This window comes from Buteo buteo, chromosome 16 (genome assembly GCF_964188355.1).
Source record: "Buteo buteo chromosome 16, bButBut1.hap1.1, whole genome shotgun sequence".
Taxonomy (NCBI): domain Eukaryota; kingdom Metazoa; phylum Chordata; class Aves; order Accipitriformes; family Accipitridae; genus Buteo; species Buteo buteo.
In genome coordinates this window covers 4,987,526-5,007,484 of record NC_134186.1, presented here as the reverse complement: position 1 = coordinate 5,007,484, position 19,959 = coordinate 4,987,526, and the positions used below count along the sequence as shown (strand labels likewise).

Sequence of the window (19,959 nt, the reverse complement as noted above, 5' to 3'; positions counted from 1 at the left end):
ATGGGCTTTGCGAGGAGCCCACCCTCCTTGGCCAGCTCATTTCACTTCTCTACCCAGCTCATCCTGCTGCCTTTGCTTCCCTCATCTGCAGAACAAGGCTTGGGCTTACCTCTCCTGGCTCAGCTACAGAACACAAGTCACTAAAGCTTTAAAGGATTTTAAGATCCTTAGTGGTTTTGGTTTAAAAGACAATTTTAAAGCCTGTTGCCCCCAGGGCGTGCTGCCTCAGCCAGCGCTCCCAGAAAGCCCCAGCAATTAGGGAGGAATGGAAGGGAGCGTGTTGTGGGTAATTACCGGCTGGTTAAGTCAGTTTATTTCTGCTGCGGGTTTACTTCTGCTGCGGGTACACACTGTCAGGCTGCAAAAGAGTTTATATTCATTTGCCTACTAAAGTTTCAAATCCTTGCCAGGGGGCCTGCAAGTTTCGAATGGAGATATTTATTCAAGCAATTACTTAAAAAAAAAAATAAAATCTAATCCTCTTGGTTAGTAGATCGCAGGAAATGCTTTGCAAGAGGTTTTCATTGTGCCCTGAAAACCCAACCACCTCCAGCTCTCCAGGTCAGCACTCTGGAAATTTTGAGCTTCTGCATCTGCAGGACAGGTTTCTGCTGGAAGCAGGCAAGGGGCAGCCAAACATCAGCTCACCTGAAACAAGTGGAATCTGGAAAAACACTGACCAAAAAAATGGAAGTCTCATTTTTGACCTTGACTTCATTACTAGCAGGTGGCTGAGTATGTAATATTCAAGTGTGTTCAGTTACTGACAAAACCATATTTTCCTAAAGCTTTGAAATAGGAATCAAGCAATCACAACCCGTAATAAATTAAAACCAAAATATATCTTCTTCTGCAAACATTCAAACTGCTTTAGAAGCAGTGGATAAACCACAGAGAGAAGGAAGCATGTGCTAGCAGATAAAGGCAGGAGCCAGCCATTTCTTACCCAAGGTCTGGCTGGGAAATGCAAAAATCGCCTGCAACCCGTTTGAAATCCTCCCTGCAGCTCTGCCAGGGCAGAGACAGAGCAGCCCCTCGGAGACACGGCACGGGAGGCGGAGCGGTGGAGCGCAAGGATCTTCGGCTGCCTCCAGCTCTACCCACTGACTCGCAGCCCAGCCTTTGGCAGATCAGCTCTCATCTATCTCCCGACCGACCTCCTGTAAACGAGGATAATTGGGCACGTTCCAGGATAGGCAAGGTTTGTGCTGCGCTCAGCAGAGATAAAGCGCCCCGTAAACGCAAAGCACCACTGGCACGCTTAGGCAGCACTAACTGGGCAAGAGCTGCCAAGCTCACCTTCTCACACGGGGCGAGCCTTCCACTTGGCAGTCGTGGCAGGCTGCGAGTGTGTGATTTAGGCACCTTCATCTGAAAATGAGCCTAAGGAGGAGGGACGAGGAGCTGCTCAAGGCCACAGATGCAATGCTCAGCTCAGGAAGCCTCCACGTCACCCAGTGTGAAGGATGCACTGAACACACCATCCTCATTTTGCACCCTTTCCCCCAGTATCCCCAGCAGCCTCTGCCTGAGTCTAGGGCTCCCTGCCTGGGTTAGGGAACTAGCCCAGATTTTTGGCCTCACCCAGCACAGGCACTTGTACGAGGCATCACCCCGAGTTGTAGAAACTTGGTGAGGCTACAATAGCTTCAGTGCTTCAAGCAGGAGGACATTGCTCCCTCAACAGGGCTCTCAGGTCAGGGGGCTGAAATCCGGCAAACCCGGGATGAAAACTCCGACCAGTGCACAACAGCCTCTGCTTTCACAGGCATGAGAAGCCAAAGAGATGTGAAGAATAACAAAGAGATGGGAAGGATAGCACTGACAAGAAAGATTTCATAGCAACTATTTTTCTTCCCCGCATTTAACTATGAATTTGGGTATTTGTCACAACTGATTCCCAGAAATATGGCTGTTCTGTGTGCAATTACGGGCTTTGAAAAATGTAATATGGAAAGATTATTTTGAGCTGGAAAAGCTGCCATGGTGTTCCAACAGAGCTAGGGTTTGCCTTTTCCCACCCTGCGCTACAAGCAGCACTGCGTGAACAGACGTTCAAGGACACAGCAGCTCCTGCCCTGCCAGAGGAAAGCACGGCGTGCCACGGCGCTGCTCGTCTCCCTGGCCAGCTGCACCGACAGCAGACCAGGAAAGCACAACATGCTGAACTACAGCTCCCACAGCGACAGGGGCATTTCCAAATGGAAATCTCCGGAGAGTTTTTCGCTACCAAATTTCTGGTGGAAAATTAAAAGCTTTAAAAACCAGGCCAACCAACCTGTTTTTCCTCCAGACTCATGGCTGAGATGGGGGAAGACTTCAGAGACAGAAATGGTGTTTACTCGCCTCGCTTACATCTGTATCTTAAAAGAAAGAACCCCCTTACCATCTCATCTTTTTGTTTCCTACCAAGACAAGTATTGTTTCTGTGCTCTGTCTTCATTCTCGTTGGGGAAGAAAATAGAGAATAGATCTCATCGGATACAGCCGGATGGGTCCTGGGAAGCTGGATGTAACCAAGTAACGAGGATCCTAGCAACAGGCTTGATTGGGAGGATTTAAAGATAGAAACAAAAGTAGGAACGAAGCAAACAATAGAAAAATGCCGTCTCCTTCCCATACGCACCAGACCCCAAAGCAGCACGACTGGTGCTTCAACCAGGCAGATGTCAGCAGGAGATAAATCAGTTCCAGGCAGGGAAGGGTGCTTTGGTTGCTCCCCCCCCCGCCCTTTTCTTTAAGGCAAATAGAAAGTATCAGACACAGGTGAGGATCTTTTAAAACACTTTTACAGTTGTCAGAGTTTTGTACAAATCAAAGCATCCCTTTTAAAATCTCCATTATTACAAACATACAAAGAAACAATGTTATTACTACAAATCATCAGCTACTCAACTGCATGATCAATTTATCACAATTAAAAAAAACCCATAATAGTATATACAGGGCCTTTCTCCCTCTATTTATTTCTGTATCTTGAGGGAAGCGAAAAAGCAAAGCCCCCATTTAAAAAAAAATCCCACCAATGCACCTCATTTTCTAAAAACGTGTGAAGTATAAAATTAGGTATTTTCCTGCTGTCACACTCCAGCAAAGTGTAACAACTTTTTTTTTCTCTTTTTTTTCTTGTTTTCACATCAGAAATCTCTTTAAAAAAAAAAAAAAGAAAAAAAAGAACAAAAAACCACATGGCAGAGTGTCTGATGCTGCAGCGTGCTCCTTCCATGCCGGAAGCCAACATCATCAAAAAAAGTGCCTTTGAGTAAAGTCGTCTTTAGTAACAAAAAAAAAAAGATGAAAAAAAAATAAAAATCACAATCTCTAGTTAAAATCTTAATAAAAACCCTGACAGAGCAGCTGGCCCTGCCTCAAAAGGGCAGTTTCTCCTCTTCACTACCTACCTTCAGAGGTTTCATCCCCTACTCCTCCGCCCCGAGGGTCTCCAAACCCTGAGATGTTTCTTTACACCCTGAACGGAGCTTGGTGCTGGGATGCTGAGGAGCGCTCCTGCCAGCTGAGAGCTGTGTGGTGCTTTATGCCCCCCCCCGCAGTGGCCAAGTGCTTTTTATTCCTCCCCCACTCCCTGCCCCAAAAGACAGAGTCTGGGGAGCACCCAGCCCAGCTGGCCTCGCTGGAAGGGTCTGTGGTCTCTGTGCTGTTTCTGAGCAGCACATCCCTGTTACAGGGAACTTTCATAGCCCTTTTTATTCTGCTGGCTTTTAATCAGCAGTGAGAAAAGTCCCTGGAGAGCCCCAAGAAACAATCCCTGGCTTGGGTCGCTGCCTGAGTAAGCGCTTTCCTGGAGCCAACCCAGCCCCTACTTCTGCATCTGGAAGGGAGCTATGGGGCAGGGAAAGGGGGAGAAGAGGGCGAGCTCGATCCAGGGACTGAGGGGAGCCGAGGGAACATCCAAGCCTTGAACTCTCCTCGTGTAAAGAAATGGAGTAAGAAACGCTTGATCACACCAAGCTGCAAAAGTCATCAAAGCCCCAAAGGTCACCAAGTAACCAGGGCACCAGGGGGGCTATGGGGTGGGTTTGGGTCTGTATCGTTACACTCTGGCTCCCAAGCCAAAAGCTATCATAACAAAACAAGAAAACACAAAACCAGGCAGTTTGGTTTGCCAAGTTGACATAGAAAAGAAGAAAAAAACCAAACCAAAACAAAAAAACCTCCAAGATAAATACATAGCCCCCATTTTGGAAGCATCTTCAAAAAGCTGGATCAACCGTTCTCAGCAGTGGCACAACCTTCCAGTAACATCTGTTGGGCTGGTGATTTATCGGCTTCCTTTTGAAGAGGGAACAGTTCAAGAAAAATCAAGCTCCCACCACACGCAGCTCTCGTCTTATCTGCACAACAACTGGCCACGGCTATTGCCTCACAGCAGCAGGTTGGGAACCAGCAAGAAGTCTCTAATGCAGCAGGTTCCTGTTTGCTAATAGAAAGGGTTGGCAGTGGTAGTAACTGGTTAGGAAAAAAATTCTTCCAGAAAGCAGTACTTCGGGGAGGGATTTAGGATGGCTGGGACCTCTCCCCATGGATCACCGTGATACAGACCGGTATTCAACAGAGATCGAAACCAGACACGCTCAAGCATGCTGTCGAAAGGCAACACACACCAGGCGTTTCCATCGAGTCCACAGCAGTGGGATAGTGACAACACTGAGGTTTTGGCTTCCAGCAATCAGGCAGGCCTCCTAGACTCCTTGGCTAATGCTGGGGAAAGCTCCCAGATTGGGGGTTTGGTTTTAAGGGGAGGTTATTGCTCCTGACTTCTCAGGCTTTTTGCCCTTCGATAGGGCAGCTGCTTGCTTCAGGAGTTCTCTGTTCTTGGCCTGGAAACACAGTGAAAATGGGTATTTAATGGCACGGATCATCATTAGCTCTTGGGATCCTAGAATTGCCTGGACAGAAGCTGCTGGCATCCTGCGCGCAGATGAAAAAGGAGGTAGACGTTGCTGCGCGGCATCACAGCACGAGCTCAAGTCCGGCATCTCATCTCTAACCACCTAAAAGGGCTCTTCCCATCCCTTCCCCCTCACGTCCCTCGGCTGTAACTGAGAAGTGGGCTGAAAGTTAACAGCTTCCACAGTGAAAGGTGACAAATGCGCAACTCGTGTTAAACCAGTCAAGGACACTCACCAAGGTCAGCGGGACTGGCTTTCCTTCCTTCCCTTTTCACCGGCCACCGTGCTTTGACAACGTGAGAAGTGATGGAGTAAAACTCTGGTAGACTCAAGCCCCCATCCTGACTCTTGTCTTAGTGAGTTGAAGGCCAACTTCCCCTATCCCACACTCTCAAAAAAGCAGGGTGGATCAGTTCACTGTTCTCCAGCTTTGCTTCACGCTTCGTTTCTTCACATGCCACCAACATTTTACCAGGATTCAACTCTGTACTGACCCTGCATCCCTACTGGGAGCTTTCCAAACCCATCAGAGCACCAACATGTAGTAACTTACAGTCTCTCTTGTTTGCACCTAATTAAAAATCATGGCAACTTACAAACAAGGCTCTCTAGCCCCTTTTACCAAACTTCTGAGCTCACTCTCCTCCAGCCTATGAAGTAAATCATGCTATAGCTGTAGGATAAGGGGTAAAACCCATGTGAAGCCAGATACAGGTCTTCTGCATTGGTTTCCAGTGAATGAATGAATATGCAAAGGGTTATTAGAAGAATTAAACCCTTTGCTCCACTGCTGCATGCGGTAAAGCAGCTTCTTTTGCCTCCTGCAGGCTGGAAGAATACAGGCACCCCTGCTTCCCCCCATGAAAAGACAAAGACAAAATAATAAAAACCAAGAGCACATTCAAAAAGCAAATCGTATGAACACTTCAAGGCACCTACAATACACTGAGAGGATTTGAACTTTTATTTTGCCGTCAGTGAAGAGAGTTTCCAGAGCCTCAGTCAATACCAGCTGAAGTAAAACATTCGGACACCAGAGAGAACGAGTTCAGGGCAGTCCCAGTCCGAGCTAAGTACAGAACAGCACAGACATGCAAACCCCTCTCCACCCAGAAAAGGCAGGTGGCTGCAGGCAAACCTGCTCGTAGATCTGATGCTTCCTCTTTCTTTTCAGAATTGAGCAAGTTTAAGACTGTTGGAAGGTGTCCGACAGCTTTCAAGGCAGACGTCCTCCTTGTGCTACAGCAAAGGCAGCAGCAGGGTATACTGTTCCCACGCACACCGAGCAACCAGCATGCCCTGCCTTGGGAAACCACTGCAAGGAGAGGGGTCACCTCCCACTTAGTCCTTGACCTCACGGCCAAGGCTGTCAAGGCAACCAAAAAGTGGTGGTTTGCGCTAATGGAAAATTGTCTATTCAGAACTGGAGTGAGAACACCAGCTGATTCTTTGCAGGCCACCCAAAGCTACAAGATAGAAACAGCTCTGGGCTGACACAGGCAGTGCGGGATCAATAAAGCAGAAGAGAGACAGAAGGCTCTGGCTGTCATCAGTCCCTCAAATACAAACCACCAGTGTCTCCCAGCTCACGAGGAGCAGGAAGCACATCCAGCCCTCGGCACACCGCACAGATATTCCAACCTTCAGACAGGCTTACAGTGCTTAAGAATGTGCATCATGAAGGGGATCTCGCAGGCACCAGCTTTCTGAGAGCAGCTGTAGTCTCCAAAACCCGTCTTCCACTCTGATAATTAACTTGGGTGTGTGCTGATGGAGGAGGGGCTGTTTTCTCAGGGGGAATACAAGCCTTTTGTCTTATCCCCTCCCATTTCTCCATCGCTAGGGCTTTAGATCATTACACTCCCCAGAGTAATTAAAGGGTGCAAAGTTCATTTCTGTGTCTGATTTCTTCCCTGTAACCAGCTCCCCTTTGACCTGATCTCTTTGGTGGCTCAGAGTGTATTCACACTGATAGTCTGCCTAGCGTTTCCATGGCCATGACAAGAATCCTGCTCTCCCTGTTCCCTCCAGCTCAGGGACTTCTTTATTTGGACTACAGAGATACAGTGCTAAAGGAACTGCCAATTGTTTCTTGAGCTTTGTTCTGTCTGCTTACTGGTCACATAAATCACAATAAGAGCTACGTGGTGCAGGGAGCTGACAGAGGTTCTGCCATCTGGAGAAACAGGTTCAAAGCTGATTTTGGCAATAGGTAAAATGAGTTTGATGGTCACCATCTAGTCCATAGGGGACACAACACAGCACTTTACAATACAGTAAGTCTGAACCCAAGTAGAGAGCAGCAAGGAGGATATAAATAGGGGTTACAATGCACTGCAGCCTGGTACAGAGCTGGGGAGGGGCTTGCCTGGCAGAGCAGAGAGGCTTTAAGACAGGGCTGAGAAGCGTTAGCAGAGCTGTGTGTGCAGAAGCTCACGGGGTGTTCTGATCAGGAGTGTCCTCAGTCACTCCTGGGTACAGCACAGCTCAGCAAATTAAAACAAAAATGCTGTCACCTGTAACTGCTCCATGACCTCCTTGTGTGTCTTCTCCATTTGGTTCATCTTTGCCCTCATCTGCGACTCCTGGTACTGCAGGTCGGCTTTCAGCTCTGTGATCTGCAGAAAAGCAGTAAGGAGCAAGTGAGCTGGAAGAAGAAATTAATGCCTTCACCCCAGACGCACCCTGTCACAGAAAATGCCTCTGCAGAAGTTGTGTGAGACTGGATGAGTTCAGAAACGTGCTGGGGTGGGCTGAGGGAGTGCAACAAGACCAGAACTGTATCGCCGAGTGGCACAGAGAAGTGGGAGCAGCCAGGACTGTCTTTCTGCAAGAAGCAGCGTGTTTTTTCCTCAGTCTTGCCCCCACACGGAGGTCTCCGAGACAGTGGTCAGAAAATGACCCTTTATGAAATGAGATCTCCTGGGTGGGTCCAGAAAGCCTCTTCCACTTTGGAAAGGAGGCAGCCTGGAAACAGCCAGAAATTGTCTTGCTCACTCCAAGATAAAAAGTCAGACTCTGCTGGAGTGTGATCTGTGTGAACATGTCAGCATGTTGTGGGGGGGAAGCAAGCCAAGGGCTGTACCTTCTTCTCCTTCTCCAAAATCATCTGATCTTTCTGGTGCAGCATCTTTTTTAAAGTAGCCACTTCCTCCTTCAGCTGGGCAATGATAACAAAATGGTCAGTGCCAGGAGAGTCCAGGGCGAGGTCCGGAGAAAAACTGCAGCAAAGAACAGGGAAAGATTCTCATCATGACCCCTTCTTTTCACAGAGGCAGGGAAACTCCCACAGATGGCATTCGAAGGAGAATGGGAATCATTTCATGATACACGTTGTGTCCTCCAAACACTCCCTGAATGCAGGTGTTACCTGTATCCCTGCCCTGGAGGCCACATGGAATTTGGGAAACACATGGTATGACAGGCAACAGGGAGTAAGCATGATATATTGAATTGTATTATTGCATGATCAGCAGGGACATGGGACTGCTATGGGTGACCATCGGCCAGTGTCTGCAACAACCATTCAAACAGTAAGGATCCTTTTTCAAACCAAAGAGTTCAGGACAGCAGAGAGCTAATGAAACTTTATGCAACCACTTAGGAACTCTCTTTGCTCACAGGCAGTCCTTGGATGTACAGCAAAACTTTTCACTAAATATAAACAAACATTCTGGCAAGGAGGGAACGTGAAAGAGAAACAAATAACCTCCAAGTTAAACAAACAAAGCAAAGGGAGACACCTAGATTAAAGTCAGCACTGTCCTCAGCAGGGAAAAGGGGTAAAAAGACATGCTGGACTTTTGTATTTTGATTCCACCATGATAGAGCAATTTAGGAAGAAGCTTCATTACCACTTCCGAGCAGAAAAGACTCTCTCCAGGAAGACAGAGAAATAGCTGAGCACACCACTTGTGTACCACCAGGTACTCTAAACCTATGCAGCCAGCCAAAAACTTATCTGGCTTAAGTCACTCTCCTGCACTGGTAATTCAAAAGCTCCCCATGAGATACCCAGTGATCTGGGCACCCACGCACACTCTTGCGCTACAGCAGTATTTCAGATCATACGATACAATAAGCTGCAGCCACAGGACCAGGGGGCTCACCTGATCTTTGCCTGCCTTCTGTTCCTTACCGCTGTAATGGTAAGCCTGATTTTTATCTCTTGGTGCTAAAAGGGCAGCACACTCCCAGCCGCGCACACCTGAAATTGCTGTATAAAAATTTAACAGTAATAAGGCAACAAAGCTTCACCTAGAAGATTACTTCAAGTCTGGCCGTTATCAGACAGCACTGCTGCTATAAAGATAAATAGCCAGGGTTACCTGACGCCTGACATTTTTTTAAAGCCTCCAGAGTAGGTCAACACATGTCCTAAAGCCTGCATTCAGCTCTAAAGCTGGGAGCTGCAGCGGACTGGGGAAGGCATGGTCTGAACCCAAACCGCTGCCTCTCTCAAGTATGCTGCCACCTCTGTGCTTCCAGTCCCCCATCTGTACACTGAGGCAGAGGGTACCAGCTGCTCACCTCACACAGGGGTCTCCTCTAGTGCCTGGAAATAATCCATTTTCTCATTAAAAGCACAGTCTGCATTGATTGGACTGGTTAGCAAGGATGTGGCAGAAGAAAAGGCTTTTTCCACCACTGTGCTGGGGATCTACAGAGGGAAACTAAGCAGGGGCAGCTTCACAGATCTGAAAGTCACAGGATAGCCCTGCAGCACTGGGAGAGAAAGCTTGGCAAAGGAAAACTCAGAACTGAGGGTCTGTAGGAGACAGCCCATGGTGGAAGAGTCTTGCATGGTTAAAACATGCTGACAGCAGAGCCCACACCATAAGATGTGGCAGGTCTCTGGTACACTGAATCTACCACGGTGCTTGTCACGCTGGGCAGCTCTCAAGTGCAGAAGAGGTTCATGCACGCACACTAGCAGAGAATACCTCCATTTTAAAACTGTTCCCGAGTACAGTTTCCCCAAGTGGAGGCTGTGCAAGATGATGGTGGGTGCTCCAGCACCTTTCTGTGTGCAAGCATGTTACTAACAGTAGCATTAATTTCCCACTCAGTGCAAATATGCTGGGGAGGAGAGAAAGAAAGAAAGAAAGAAAAAAAAAAAGCAGCCTCCACAGAGAAAAAAAGGCTTCCTCACTGATTCCCTCTGGCTAAAAACAAACTCTTGCTTACAGCATTCCTTTGCCCAGGCAAGCTTCCCTCCTGCTGTATCCTGGGGTGATCAAGAGCGCCGGGAGATGCTCAGATTTCCCTGAGCAGCTCCCAGCAGCTCCGACAGGAAAAATTCCTTCCTTGGCAGCTCCTGTTGCAAAGCACACTGTGGAGCCAGGAAGGTGAGAGCCGGCCCTGCCACCCAGCGGGGAGAAGAGACAGGCGGGCCACCAGCCTTCCACAGAGCTGCTCTTGCACTCAGACCCCAGAGTTTCGAGGGCCTCCTCCTGACCCTGGGGTCTGCACCCACAAGTGGGTAACGGTGCGCTCAGAGTGCCCAGGCATCCCCTCCTGTCAAGTACATGAGTGCAGGCAGGTATTCTCCTGTCCAGTTGCTGCAAAATGCACCCTCAAATGTGTTAAGGTGCTAATTAAAGAAGCGGCTTTCTCCCCCCCGCCCCCTCTTTTTTTTTTTTTTTTTGAAAGACTGACAAGTTAGTAATGAAAGGTTTCTCTGTCTTTAACCCCACGTTAAGGAAGCAGCCTGAGACTCCAAAATTAGAAGGAAAACTGCCAAATACAAGCCACTCCATTCCTTTAACAAACAGATTAAGAATGAAGCCAACCAACCAACCAAAAAAAAAAGAGCCATTTTACCTACAAATAAATTCCATACCCAGGATCCCAGCCCCTTGCGATAGGTCAGGGGAACATGTGCTCTCCATGTTCGAACAGTCTAAAATGCACGCCTCTAATTAAAGTGAATTGATGAGCTCCTGCTGCTTTCAATGGAGACAGAGGAAAAAAAATGGAGCTCTTCCAAAGACACCTGCCTCTCTCTATTGAGTGGGAAAGAAACCAAAATGACTGCCTTAAACTCCACACCTGTTAAATGGCTGAAATTAGGCAAAACAAATGCCAAGCTTAAAGATTTTGCTATTCAAGTCAGACTAGCGTAAAGAGGCACAGAGCAGGCTGACCAAACCAGCATCCAAGTTTCACCTTAGACAAAAATATCCCCCATCTGCAAAAATCCATCCAGGCCAATAGGAACCAGCATCTGAACTTACACTTCCTCTAACACCACCAAAAGCAGGCACAGTTCAGCCCAAGTCCCAGTGCTTTAAGCATATGCCAGGACTTTTCTATGCAAATGAGAATCTTTTTACCAAATGAACTTTGCTGCTCAGCATCCTCCAGCATCACTGCTCTCTCCCCCAGCCAGCTCAGTCAGTAGCGCTTATCATTGCCTGGTGTTAAAAGCACAATTTAGCACCTTGTCTCTAGTCATAGGAGAAGGGACTGCAGCATATTCATCTGCAGAGCCTGTAACAAAACCACTTCTGGCAGTGCTTGCACAAGAGGAGGGGACACCAAGCACCGCCCGAATCAGGACCAGCACAGCACCAGAGTCTGGAGGTGAAGTCAAGGTGCTCAACACACACAGGGGTAGCCCAGGACTGAGGGGCACTGGCAGGACAGCAGGAGTTGTAGGGCAAGGTCTGCTGCAAGATGTGCTAAGAGTCACTGCGGGGGAAACCTACTCCATGTGTAGCAGGGCCAGTGCTGTTAGCTCCTCACAGAGCTCACCCAGAATGAGCCATTCAATGCCACCCATTAAATGACCACTGGAAATCGCTGAGTCCCCACATCACAGCCACTGGGACCAACATCCACTCCTAAGTATGTAAACAAAAACATACAGAGGGAATTCAGTAAGACATGGTAAAGGAATTCCAACAGTATCCAAAAAGGACCAACAGTTTCAGATAAGCTGGATGCTTGTTGGAGGTGTAGCCAAAGTCAACTGAGCTCAAGTGTGCCCAAATTTTGCCCAGCTGAAGGCTGCATCAGAAGTTTGGCTGGAGCCAAGACACACTGTACAGAAAGTTGCAGCTGATCTCAGCAGCAAAGAGGTGCTGGTTGTGTATCACCCGACTCCAGACTATGCTGCTGATGAAAACATCCTTGCACTGCAGCAGACCCTAACTCCACACTCAGGCTGTGAGCCAGACTCCAGGCTAACTCTAGGGGAGACAATCTTACAGAAAATGGTGCAGGAGGGGAGGGTTTTGTGGGGTTCATTCTCACAAAAAAAACACAGCAACTCCAAAAACACACTTAATGAACCACCATTATTACTCCACACAAGCAACACAGCCATGTGTCTATTTAAGGCAGCTGCAGTTTGCCTTTTCTACAGCACGTTGCTGGAGCTCTTCAGTAGTTGCTAAAATTACACACAGTTTGTTACTGGGATTCATCAAAAAAAGTCTGTGGCAAGGACCACAGCCTTGGCAGGAGCCAGACTGACAACATCTGACACAAGAGCAAAATGAAGGCATTTGATTCCTCTAATACATGCTCCTGTTTTGCAAACGAATGGCTGAGCAATTGATGCCAGAGCATGGAACCTTTTGCTTCTTGGATATTTTTCTAGCCAGCATAGGTACTACAATGAGTTGTTAGGTCTCACCCCAGGCTTTAGCAAGCAGATAAAAATACCTGGTGCTGTCCTATAGCCCGGAAAGCAGCCTCAGTAGGTGAGCAGGAGCCTCTCTAGAGGGAAAGATGCAGCAGTACTGATGGGCTGCACTAGTTCTACCAGGGACCTGTCTCCAGTCTCTCCTCTGGCTCCACCAGCACTGAAGACAGTCAGATGAATTCTCTGACTGCTCTGTGCTCAGCCACAGCTCCCAAGGCACAGTTAATCCTTAAATTTTTCCAACTTTTAACTGAAAACACTGTTCAGATGATAAATTGTCTTGTAGACCACTCTGTGGGAACACGGCCCTACAAAATTATTTAAGTTCTATTTCCCATCGTAGCATTTCACATATGTACAAACATTGAAGAGGCATCAATAGTATCAAGAGATGCGATCTGTGATCTCAAAGAAAAGACATTCAAGACAGGTAGCGATTAATTAATTACCAGTGGCTTTAACAGACCCTTTGGCACTAACGAGCCTATGCTCTGGTCCGTGCTCCCAATTCACTGCTGTTTGGAAAGAGATCCATCGAGAGGGACAGTTTCCATTATGAGGCAGTTCCCAGGGAGGGAGGGCAACAGGGGAGAAAACAACAGGTGATCTCACTTCAGGATGTCAGTGCCTTGAGAAACAGGACAATGGTGGGCACCGAGACTCTGTTGGGAAGCAGCCCACTGCGCCAACGTGGACGGGGCACTCTGGATAGGGGGACAAAGCATCTCGGGAGAGGAAGGAACGCTGAGAATCAGAGAGGAAAGGCAGGAATGAAAATATGCATGTACAAGACCATAAAAAATAAAAATCCATCTCAATCTCGTTTCTGCTAGTGACTCCCATTCTGCTGCGCACACAGCCGGCGTCAACATAATCCAGCACAAACTGTGACAGCAGAATGGGATCGGACGCTTTCAAGCAAAGCTGTCTGATTGCTCGTCCCTCCCCCAGAAGGCAGGAGGGGAAGCGGGAGGTGGGTCTTGATCCTCTCCTCTGAGGCCATCTCCCTGCAGATCAGTCTGATAGTCCCAAAAGCACAAAACCTGCAGACCTTGACTCTACAGCGCAGCCAACAGCCCCCCTCTCCCTGTAACTGCAGACAGGATAAAGCTGATCTGGCTGCAGTTTTTCTAACTGTTGGGGAGTTCAGCCAACAAGCAGTTTCTATTCTAGCAGGTACAGGCACTACGTATTCTTTTCTTCTTCAAACCTATGCCTAAATGCCAAGTAACACTAGCCCGCCAGGTTCTGGAAAGCTGCTAATGCAGCCCCTCGAGGTCCTAAAGCCCAAGATCCCTGCTCTAGCGTAAGAGCTTCCTGCTATTCACACAGAACTCTATAAACTTAGCAAACAAGACCGCCCACCCCCAATTTCCCCATGTAATAGGCTCACCTGTCACCATTGGCAGATATGGCATCAAACTTGGCTTTCTTCTTTGGGATTTCATTCTGAATAGAAGAGGTGGATAAGGTTTTCTGGCTAGAAAAACAAGGAAATTGTATGTCAGAAGCTGAATGACTTGCAGTCTAAGACAGAGAAGCAGATAAATATTCCCACCCACTTTGAACCTATTAAAACAATATTTCCTAGAGCAAGAAAGAATGATAAAAAACTCATTCCTTGAAGAGTAGCTGGAGACTAAAAATAAACAGAAAACAATGCGTCAGTCAGATCAGTATGTAGGTGAAGAACTCGTGCTTAAAATCTACATTTCAATCATTAAATTTTACAAATGCAATTTAGCTTTAATTGTGTACAAGTTCACTAAGTTTAATCACTAAGAAGCAGTCGGACTACAAGTCTGACTACAGTACAGGGGGGTTTGCAAACTAGCAAAGCCTGACTTAGCCAGATTCTCCTCAACAACAGACAACTGCCAAAACCCATCACCAAGGTACCGAGCCCCCAGGCACTTCTCCCAGTTACTTCAGGAAGCACACCTAAGGAGCGTGGAGCAGCAAGGCACCGTTTTCTCACCCCAGAGGCAAGCTCACCCTGCACAACAAAAAAAGCTTGCGCAGGTTACCTGTTATAGTGGCTGCCACTGCTGAGCCTACTGTACTGTTCCTTTTCTTGCAGGCTGGCCCGGGAAGAACTGCTCAGGTGTTTGCACTGCTCTTTGGTCTTCTGTAGGACCCGTTTATAGGACAGGGTGCATAACCAGCATAGCAGCTTTCCATCCACCTGGGAGGTGAGAGAGAAAGAGAGGGGGAGAAGTTTTGGTCTTGCTTCCTGCCCACAAAACAAACACAGAGAAGACAAGAAGAACCTTCAGGTTTAAGATCACGTACAAACAAGCAGCGACTCAAAAAGGATCCCGTGAGTGCCTGGAAAGAGTAAGAAGTACATCTGGCATGGCTAGTGCAACGCAGCCAGTACTCATTAATAGCAGCTTGTCTATTGTTAACTACAGTCTCTGCCAAGCTTTGCTTACAGACCTTCTTATAGCACCCGTTCATCAGGACAGGCTAACTCTAGTGGGAATTCTGTCAAAGCAACACCAGGGAATGGTACCTGACAGGGTAGTCACTGGAGACGAAAACAGCAAGGGTCTCTGCTCGAGGAGGATCAGCAGGAGGACAGGGATTATCAGTGCAGCATCCCACACAAACAATAGGTGTTTATAGCCTGCAGGAAGCAGGCCTTAGAAATACACACCTCCTAAGGAGCACTTATGTTGCTTAAGCAAAGGGTGTGCAGAAGCCATGGGATGGGTTTCCTGGTGGAGGTATGACACTTCCAGCTCCTCAGGCTATGGCACAAGTATTATTCCCCATCCCTCTCCCCAAGCAGGCACCTCACATTTCACTCCCAGGCCCCTTCTCCTTTGCCAGCGCACCTACCCTTCAGCCAAATTCAAGAGATCTTTCTCAGTAGATCTGGCAAAGGAGCAGAGGGGCTCAAAGATTAAACAGCTCCAAAACACAGCTCCCACAGCAAAGCTCAACTCCAGAAAAATATTTTATAACCAAGAGACACCCCCTTTTGAAATGCTAGAGAGTATGTGAAGAAGATGGACAGATGATCACTGTGATCAGCCCTGTTACCTTTGTGGCCTCCTTTTACAGAGATACTGACCTTCTTTCTATCATCCTTCCGGTCAAACGCACACTGCTGCTTGCACTGCTCACAGGAGTGCGGAGGTCCATACTTCTTCTCAGAGTTTGTGCAACGCTGGCACTTGTTTCCAATAAATGCTGCTATAATGTTGCAGTACTGGCAGGGTTTTGGCTTTAAGAGAGAAGAACAACTGATACAGCAGTGTCTTCTAATTACATTAATAGATTGCTCTTTCTCCTTCTCCCCATCACTTCAAAACTTTTGTTTCCTCGTTCCAAGCTAAGTATAATGCTGATCCAGGAGAAATAACTACGTTTGGACCCCTAGTCTCTAGCTAAGTATACTTAGCCATGGCACCCAGACCATTTATCAAGTGCTATGAAATCTTTAGAAAATACATATCACTAAAATAGAAACAATCAAAATCACTTTTTCAGTGAAGTAGGAAAGAAAGATTTATCACTGCTTCCTGCAGCAATCTCAGTTTGTGTGAGCAAGCTCTTGTTTCTGCTGGATATCGAATAGTTCATTTCCTGGCCTCAAATGATGCAGAGCTGCTCTCTTCCGTACTAAAAGAAGAGAAAAAAGTAAAAGCTTCACGCTTGAGAGACCTGCGTATTATTGATCAGTCATGCTATTACAACAGAGCCAGCCCATAAACTGCTCTGGGATTCAGCAGGATAAAGACAAGAAGGATGAAAGGAGAAGAGGCTGGTGAGAATGAGCCCTGCTCACTTACTGTTCCGTAGAGCTTCACGTTCTGAGCACACTTCTTGCATATTGTGTTGGTTTTGCTGTTAAAAAGAAGGACAGATCATTCTATTAACACTTCCCCAAAGAAAATTAAACCTCTGTGGTTAGGATCCCAGTCTCCCCTAGGCTCCGTCTCTAGTGGCGAGACTGTATTCATCTTCACTAGGGACTCTGATATCAAAGTGCATTTCCTATCCCCATCTGGTTGAGGATAATTTGCCAAAAAGTGGTACTGCTAGGAGGTATCTTTTAATTAAGGCGTCCCCAGATGACACCAGTTTTTTGTCCTTACAAATACAGGAGTCTGATCACCAGCTAATTGGCAGCAGGCATGATTCAGCACTGGTGACAGCCTCAGTTGTGGAGGAGGTCTGCTCTGGATGATGAGGTTAAGGCAGGTCAGGACAGAGGTGTATTTGTCCAACAAACACAGTAAAGAACACCCCCCACAATGCCTGCATGCAGCTTCTGGGTTTACCAATGCTTCCTCTGTAAGCTACATAACTTGCTAAAATGTAAAAAAGGCAAAAGCACAGCTAAATGAAATGCGTTAGGAAATAATTTTTGGACACCAGAAATCAGATAAGAGGAAAACTCATGGGAAGATGCACCTAGATCCTTCACTGGAAGATGCATCTGAGCACTGACCAAAAATAAAAACCAAGCAAAAGGTGCAAAACTAAGGACACCGCAGAGGCACACCAATTTGCCCAGCAAATCTTTGAAGAAGGCCAAAGATTCCCCAACTCTTCCACAGCAACTATCTACAGGTTAAGGCTCAGCCATCGAAGATGGGGAAACATTACAGTTCCCCGGGTGCGTCTGCTCTAAAGAAAACATCCGTGTCCCCAGTTCAACGGGCATTTACCTTTCCTGCTGGAATTCAGTCCTGCAGTAAGTGCATTTAACAATGGGATGCGCAATTCTGCACTCCTGCAACAACAGAAGCGTTCAGTGAGATGCAGTGCTTTTCCCACACACCGTTTTCCAAAATCCAAGATCACCTGCTAACCTCCACTCCCATCACTTGCACAAACATCTGTCAAACTCAAAACATTTCCTCCCTGTACAGTCATGCTGCTCTTACAAGGGCTGAGAGCAGAGGAAGGGTGACAGGAACGGCATGTGTCACAGGTGAGCCAGAATTAAACTGAGATTCGTAACGAGGGCTTATTTGTGCCCAACGCCCACAGACAAGGGTCATGGTGGTTGGCCTCACCTCCCAGGGCAGGAACACAGAGTCCTGCCACAGTTATTCACACCTCTGCCCTCCACAAGCTTCCTGTGCCCGGAGTGCCTCTGGCCCTGCTCTCCTCTCACCCCATGCCTCAGAGGTTCCCCTATGCTGACCTGCGTTGCTCCATCTACCTCAGCGATCCCAGGCTACTCTACTTCCTGCCCCTCATTCCCCACCTCATCCCTGATCTCACTCTTCCCCACCCACTCAGATTGTTCCCCCAAAACCTACCTCCATCCTTCAAGATACCATAAGACCTTCCCCAAATGTTCCCAGATACTCCCAAACACCCTGGGATCCCCTAAATGTCCCAGGCCTCTCTCCTTGCTAACAGCCTCCCTCACAAACAGCCCTTCAGTTGCACCCAGGCCTTCCCTCATAAACAGTGCCCACCTCCCCTCTCAATGGCCCCATGACTCCCTTTCCAATGCCCTCCAAATACCCCCAGCACCCCCAAACAGCCTTCAATACCCTCAGGTCCCCCTGGAAAACAGCTCCCCCAAGTAGCCCCTCAACATCATAACCCCCCAACAGCCCCCAACCTCTACCAGCTGCCCCCATGCCTCCAGTCCCTCAAAACCTCCCATATGCTTCCAGGGCCCCATCCACACAGCCCCTAACTGCCCACCCCATACCCTCAGGCCCCAGATAGCCACCCCGAGGCCCCAGACCCCCTAGATGCCCCCAGGGCCTCCCCATAAACAGCCCCAGACCCCTTAAAAACACCCCCTGCCCACCCTCCCTCACAAACAACGCTCCAGTCAGCCCTTCACCCCCTCAGCCCCCCCTCCCCTCCAAGCAGCTCCCTCACAGACAGCCCCCACCCAGTCCCCTTCCCCCAGGCGTCCCCGCCGGCCGCCCCGGGCCCCACCGGTCGCCCCGGACCTTGCAGAGCTGCTGGCCCTGGCTGAGCGCCTCGAAGGGGAAGCGCTGGTGGCACTTGGTGCAGGCGTAGAGCGCCGCCATCCCGCCGCCCCGCTGACAGGCGCAGCCCAGCCCGCCCCGGCCGCCCGGCCGCCCTGCCCCGCCCTCACCCACCAGCTCCGTCCTGGCTATTGGTCACCCGACGCGTCACTCGCGCTTCCGCCGCTTCTCATTGGCCTACGCGCCGTCACTCCGGGGAAGGGGCGGGGCGGCGCCGCTTCCCTCCCCCGCCCGTTCCCTCCGCGGGCGTTGGGGAAGGGGAAGCGTTGACGTCACGCGGGGAGCGCTGCGCGCACCGCGGTGATGCAACCGCCCTGCCGCCCCCCCCCACCCCCGCGTGACGCGTCTCGGGGGCGCGCGCGGCGCTGGGGAGGTCACGCGAGATCGCGCAGGGTGGGGGCTGGCCCACAAGGCTTTGCGGGAGGGGACCCGGAAGTGGGGCCGGGCCGGGCCGGGGGCTGAGCTGGGCCGGGCTAGGCCGGGCCTGGGGAAGGGGCTGAGTTGGGCCTGACCAAGGCCGGGAGAAGGGGCTGAGCTGGGCCGGGAGAGGGGCGAAGGAGGTGGGGGTGGTGGTAGGGTTAAGCCAGGGCAAGGCGAAAGGGAGCTCCGTAGCTGGTGTGTGGGTTAGGGGAGGGCAGGGTGAGGGGCAGGGTGCCGGCCCGGAGGAGGAAGGGAGGCTGGATTAGGGGGTTGGGGTGGGGGAAGGCCTCTGCGGAGGTGGGTGAAGGAGGGTCAGGTCTGGAGGAAGGAAGGGAGCAGAAGAGCGTGGGGAGCAGGAGGTGTCTCTACCGGGAGAGCGGAGCCGAGGGGGAGCAGAGCCACAGGGGCTGGAGACGGAGGCAGGGCAGGGGCAGAGGGAGAACTGTGCCCAAAAGGTCGAGGGAAGGAGAATTGGAGGAAGAGGAAGGGAGAATGAGGTAGGAGGTAGCGTCTGCGGCGAAAGGAAAACCTTCACATGAACTTGTTTCCCCCTTTGCTCTGACTCCAGCAGCTGCTGGCCCGCTGCTAGGGCAGCTGCTCATCTGCAAGTCCCAGGCACAGCCAAGACTGTGATTTGCATGGGTGGATCTGCCTCTGGTTTGGGGCAGGGTCAGCGTTGCAAACTGCAGCTTGCTGTGTTTACGCCACAGCTTGGGTGCTGGAGTTCGCGGCTCCAGACACTGGGAAGATTCGCCCCCGTTTCATTTGAGGTACGAGGTTGGACTCCAGTCGCTGCAGCAAGGGCAGATCGTACGCTGTGCACACGCTGAATAATTGCTCATTTATTTTAATCAAGGAGTTGTCATTTTTTACAATGTGACACAAAACAGGTGCTGTGAGCTTACGGATATGCTGTCTGCCCGAACAAATGGGGGAATCAAAGGCTATTGGAGTTAAAAGTTCGCTCTGTAGATCCACGATCGAGTGAACAAAAGGCAGTAAC

General features: G+C 49.3%; 1 protein-coding gene across 5 annotated transcripts; it reads right to left on the bottom strand.

The window, feature by feature from the left end:
• Positions 1 to 2,771: 2,771 nt before the first annotated feature.
• FAM76A (family with sequence similarity 76 member A) lies at positions 2,772 to 18,623 on the bottom strand. Of its 5 annotated transcripts, XR_012653115.1 has the most exons (11): positions 18,498 to 18,623; positions 17,244 to 17,308; positions 16,362 to 16,416; positions 15,641 to 15,793; positions 14,589 to 14,746; positions 13,955 to 14,041; positions 13,174 to 13,305; positions 7,996 to 8,131; positions 7,427 to 7,528; positions 5,146 to 6,225; positions 4,749 to 4,838 (listed from the first exon to the last, which is right to left on the bottom strand). XR_012653115.1 is itself a non-coding variant. In XM_075047600.1 (10 exons), exons 1-10 carry the CDS (start codon positions 18,576 to 18,578, stop codon positions 4,752 to 4,754), a joined length of 1,056 nt encoding a protein of 351 aa, XP_074903701.1. In that variant the 5' UTR covers positions 18,579 to 18,623; the 3' UTR covers positions 2,772 to 4,751. The 5 variants fall into 5 exon arrangements, 4 of the variants coding, with proteins under 4 accessions (XP_074903701.1, XP_074903703.1, XP_074903700.1 ...); XM_075047600.1 differs by lacking the exon at positions 5,146 to 6,225 and having other exon boundaries at positions 2,772 to 4,838; XM_075047599.1 differs by lacking the exon at positions 4,749 to 4,838 and having other exon boundaries at positions 4,845 to 6,225.
• Between the last annotated feature and the right edge of the window lie 1,336 nt (positions 18,624 to 19,959).

Coding starts and splice junctions, on each gene's coding strand:
- FAM76A (XM_075047599.1), bottom strand. CDS start 18,578: ATGGCGGCGCTCTACGCCTGCACCAAGTGCCACCAGCGCTTCCCCTTC. Junction 16,417..17,243: donor ACTGAATTCCAGCAGGAAAG/GTAAATGCCCGT, acceptor TCTTTTTAACAG/CAAAACCAACACAATATGCA. Junction 14,042..14,588: donor AGTGGCAGCCACTATAACAG/GTAACCTGCGCA, acceptor TTGTTTTTCTAG/CCAGAAAACCTTATCCACCT.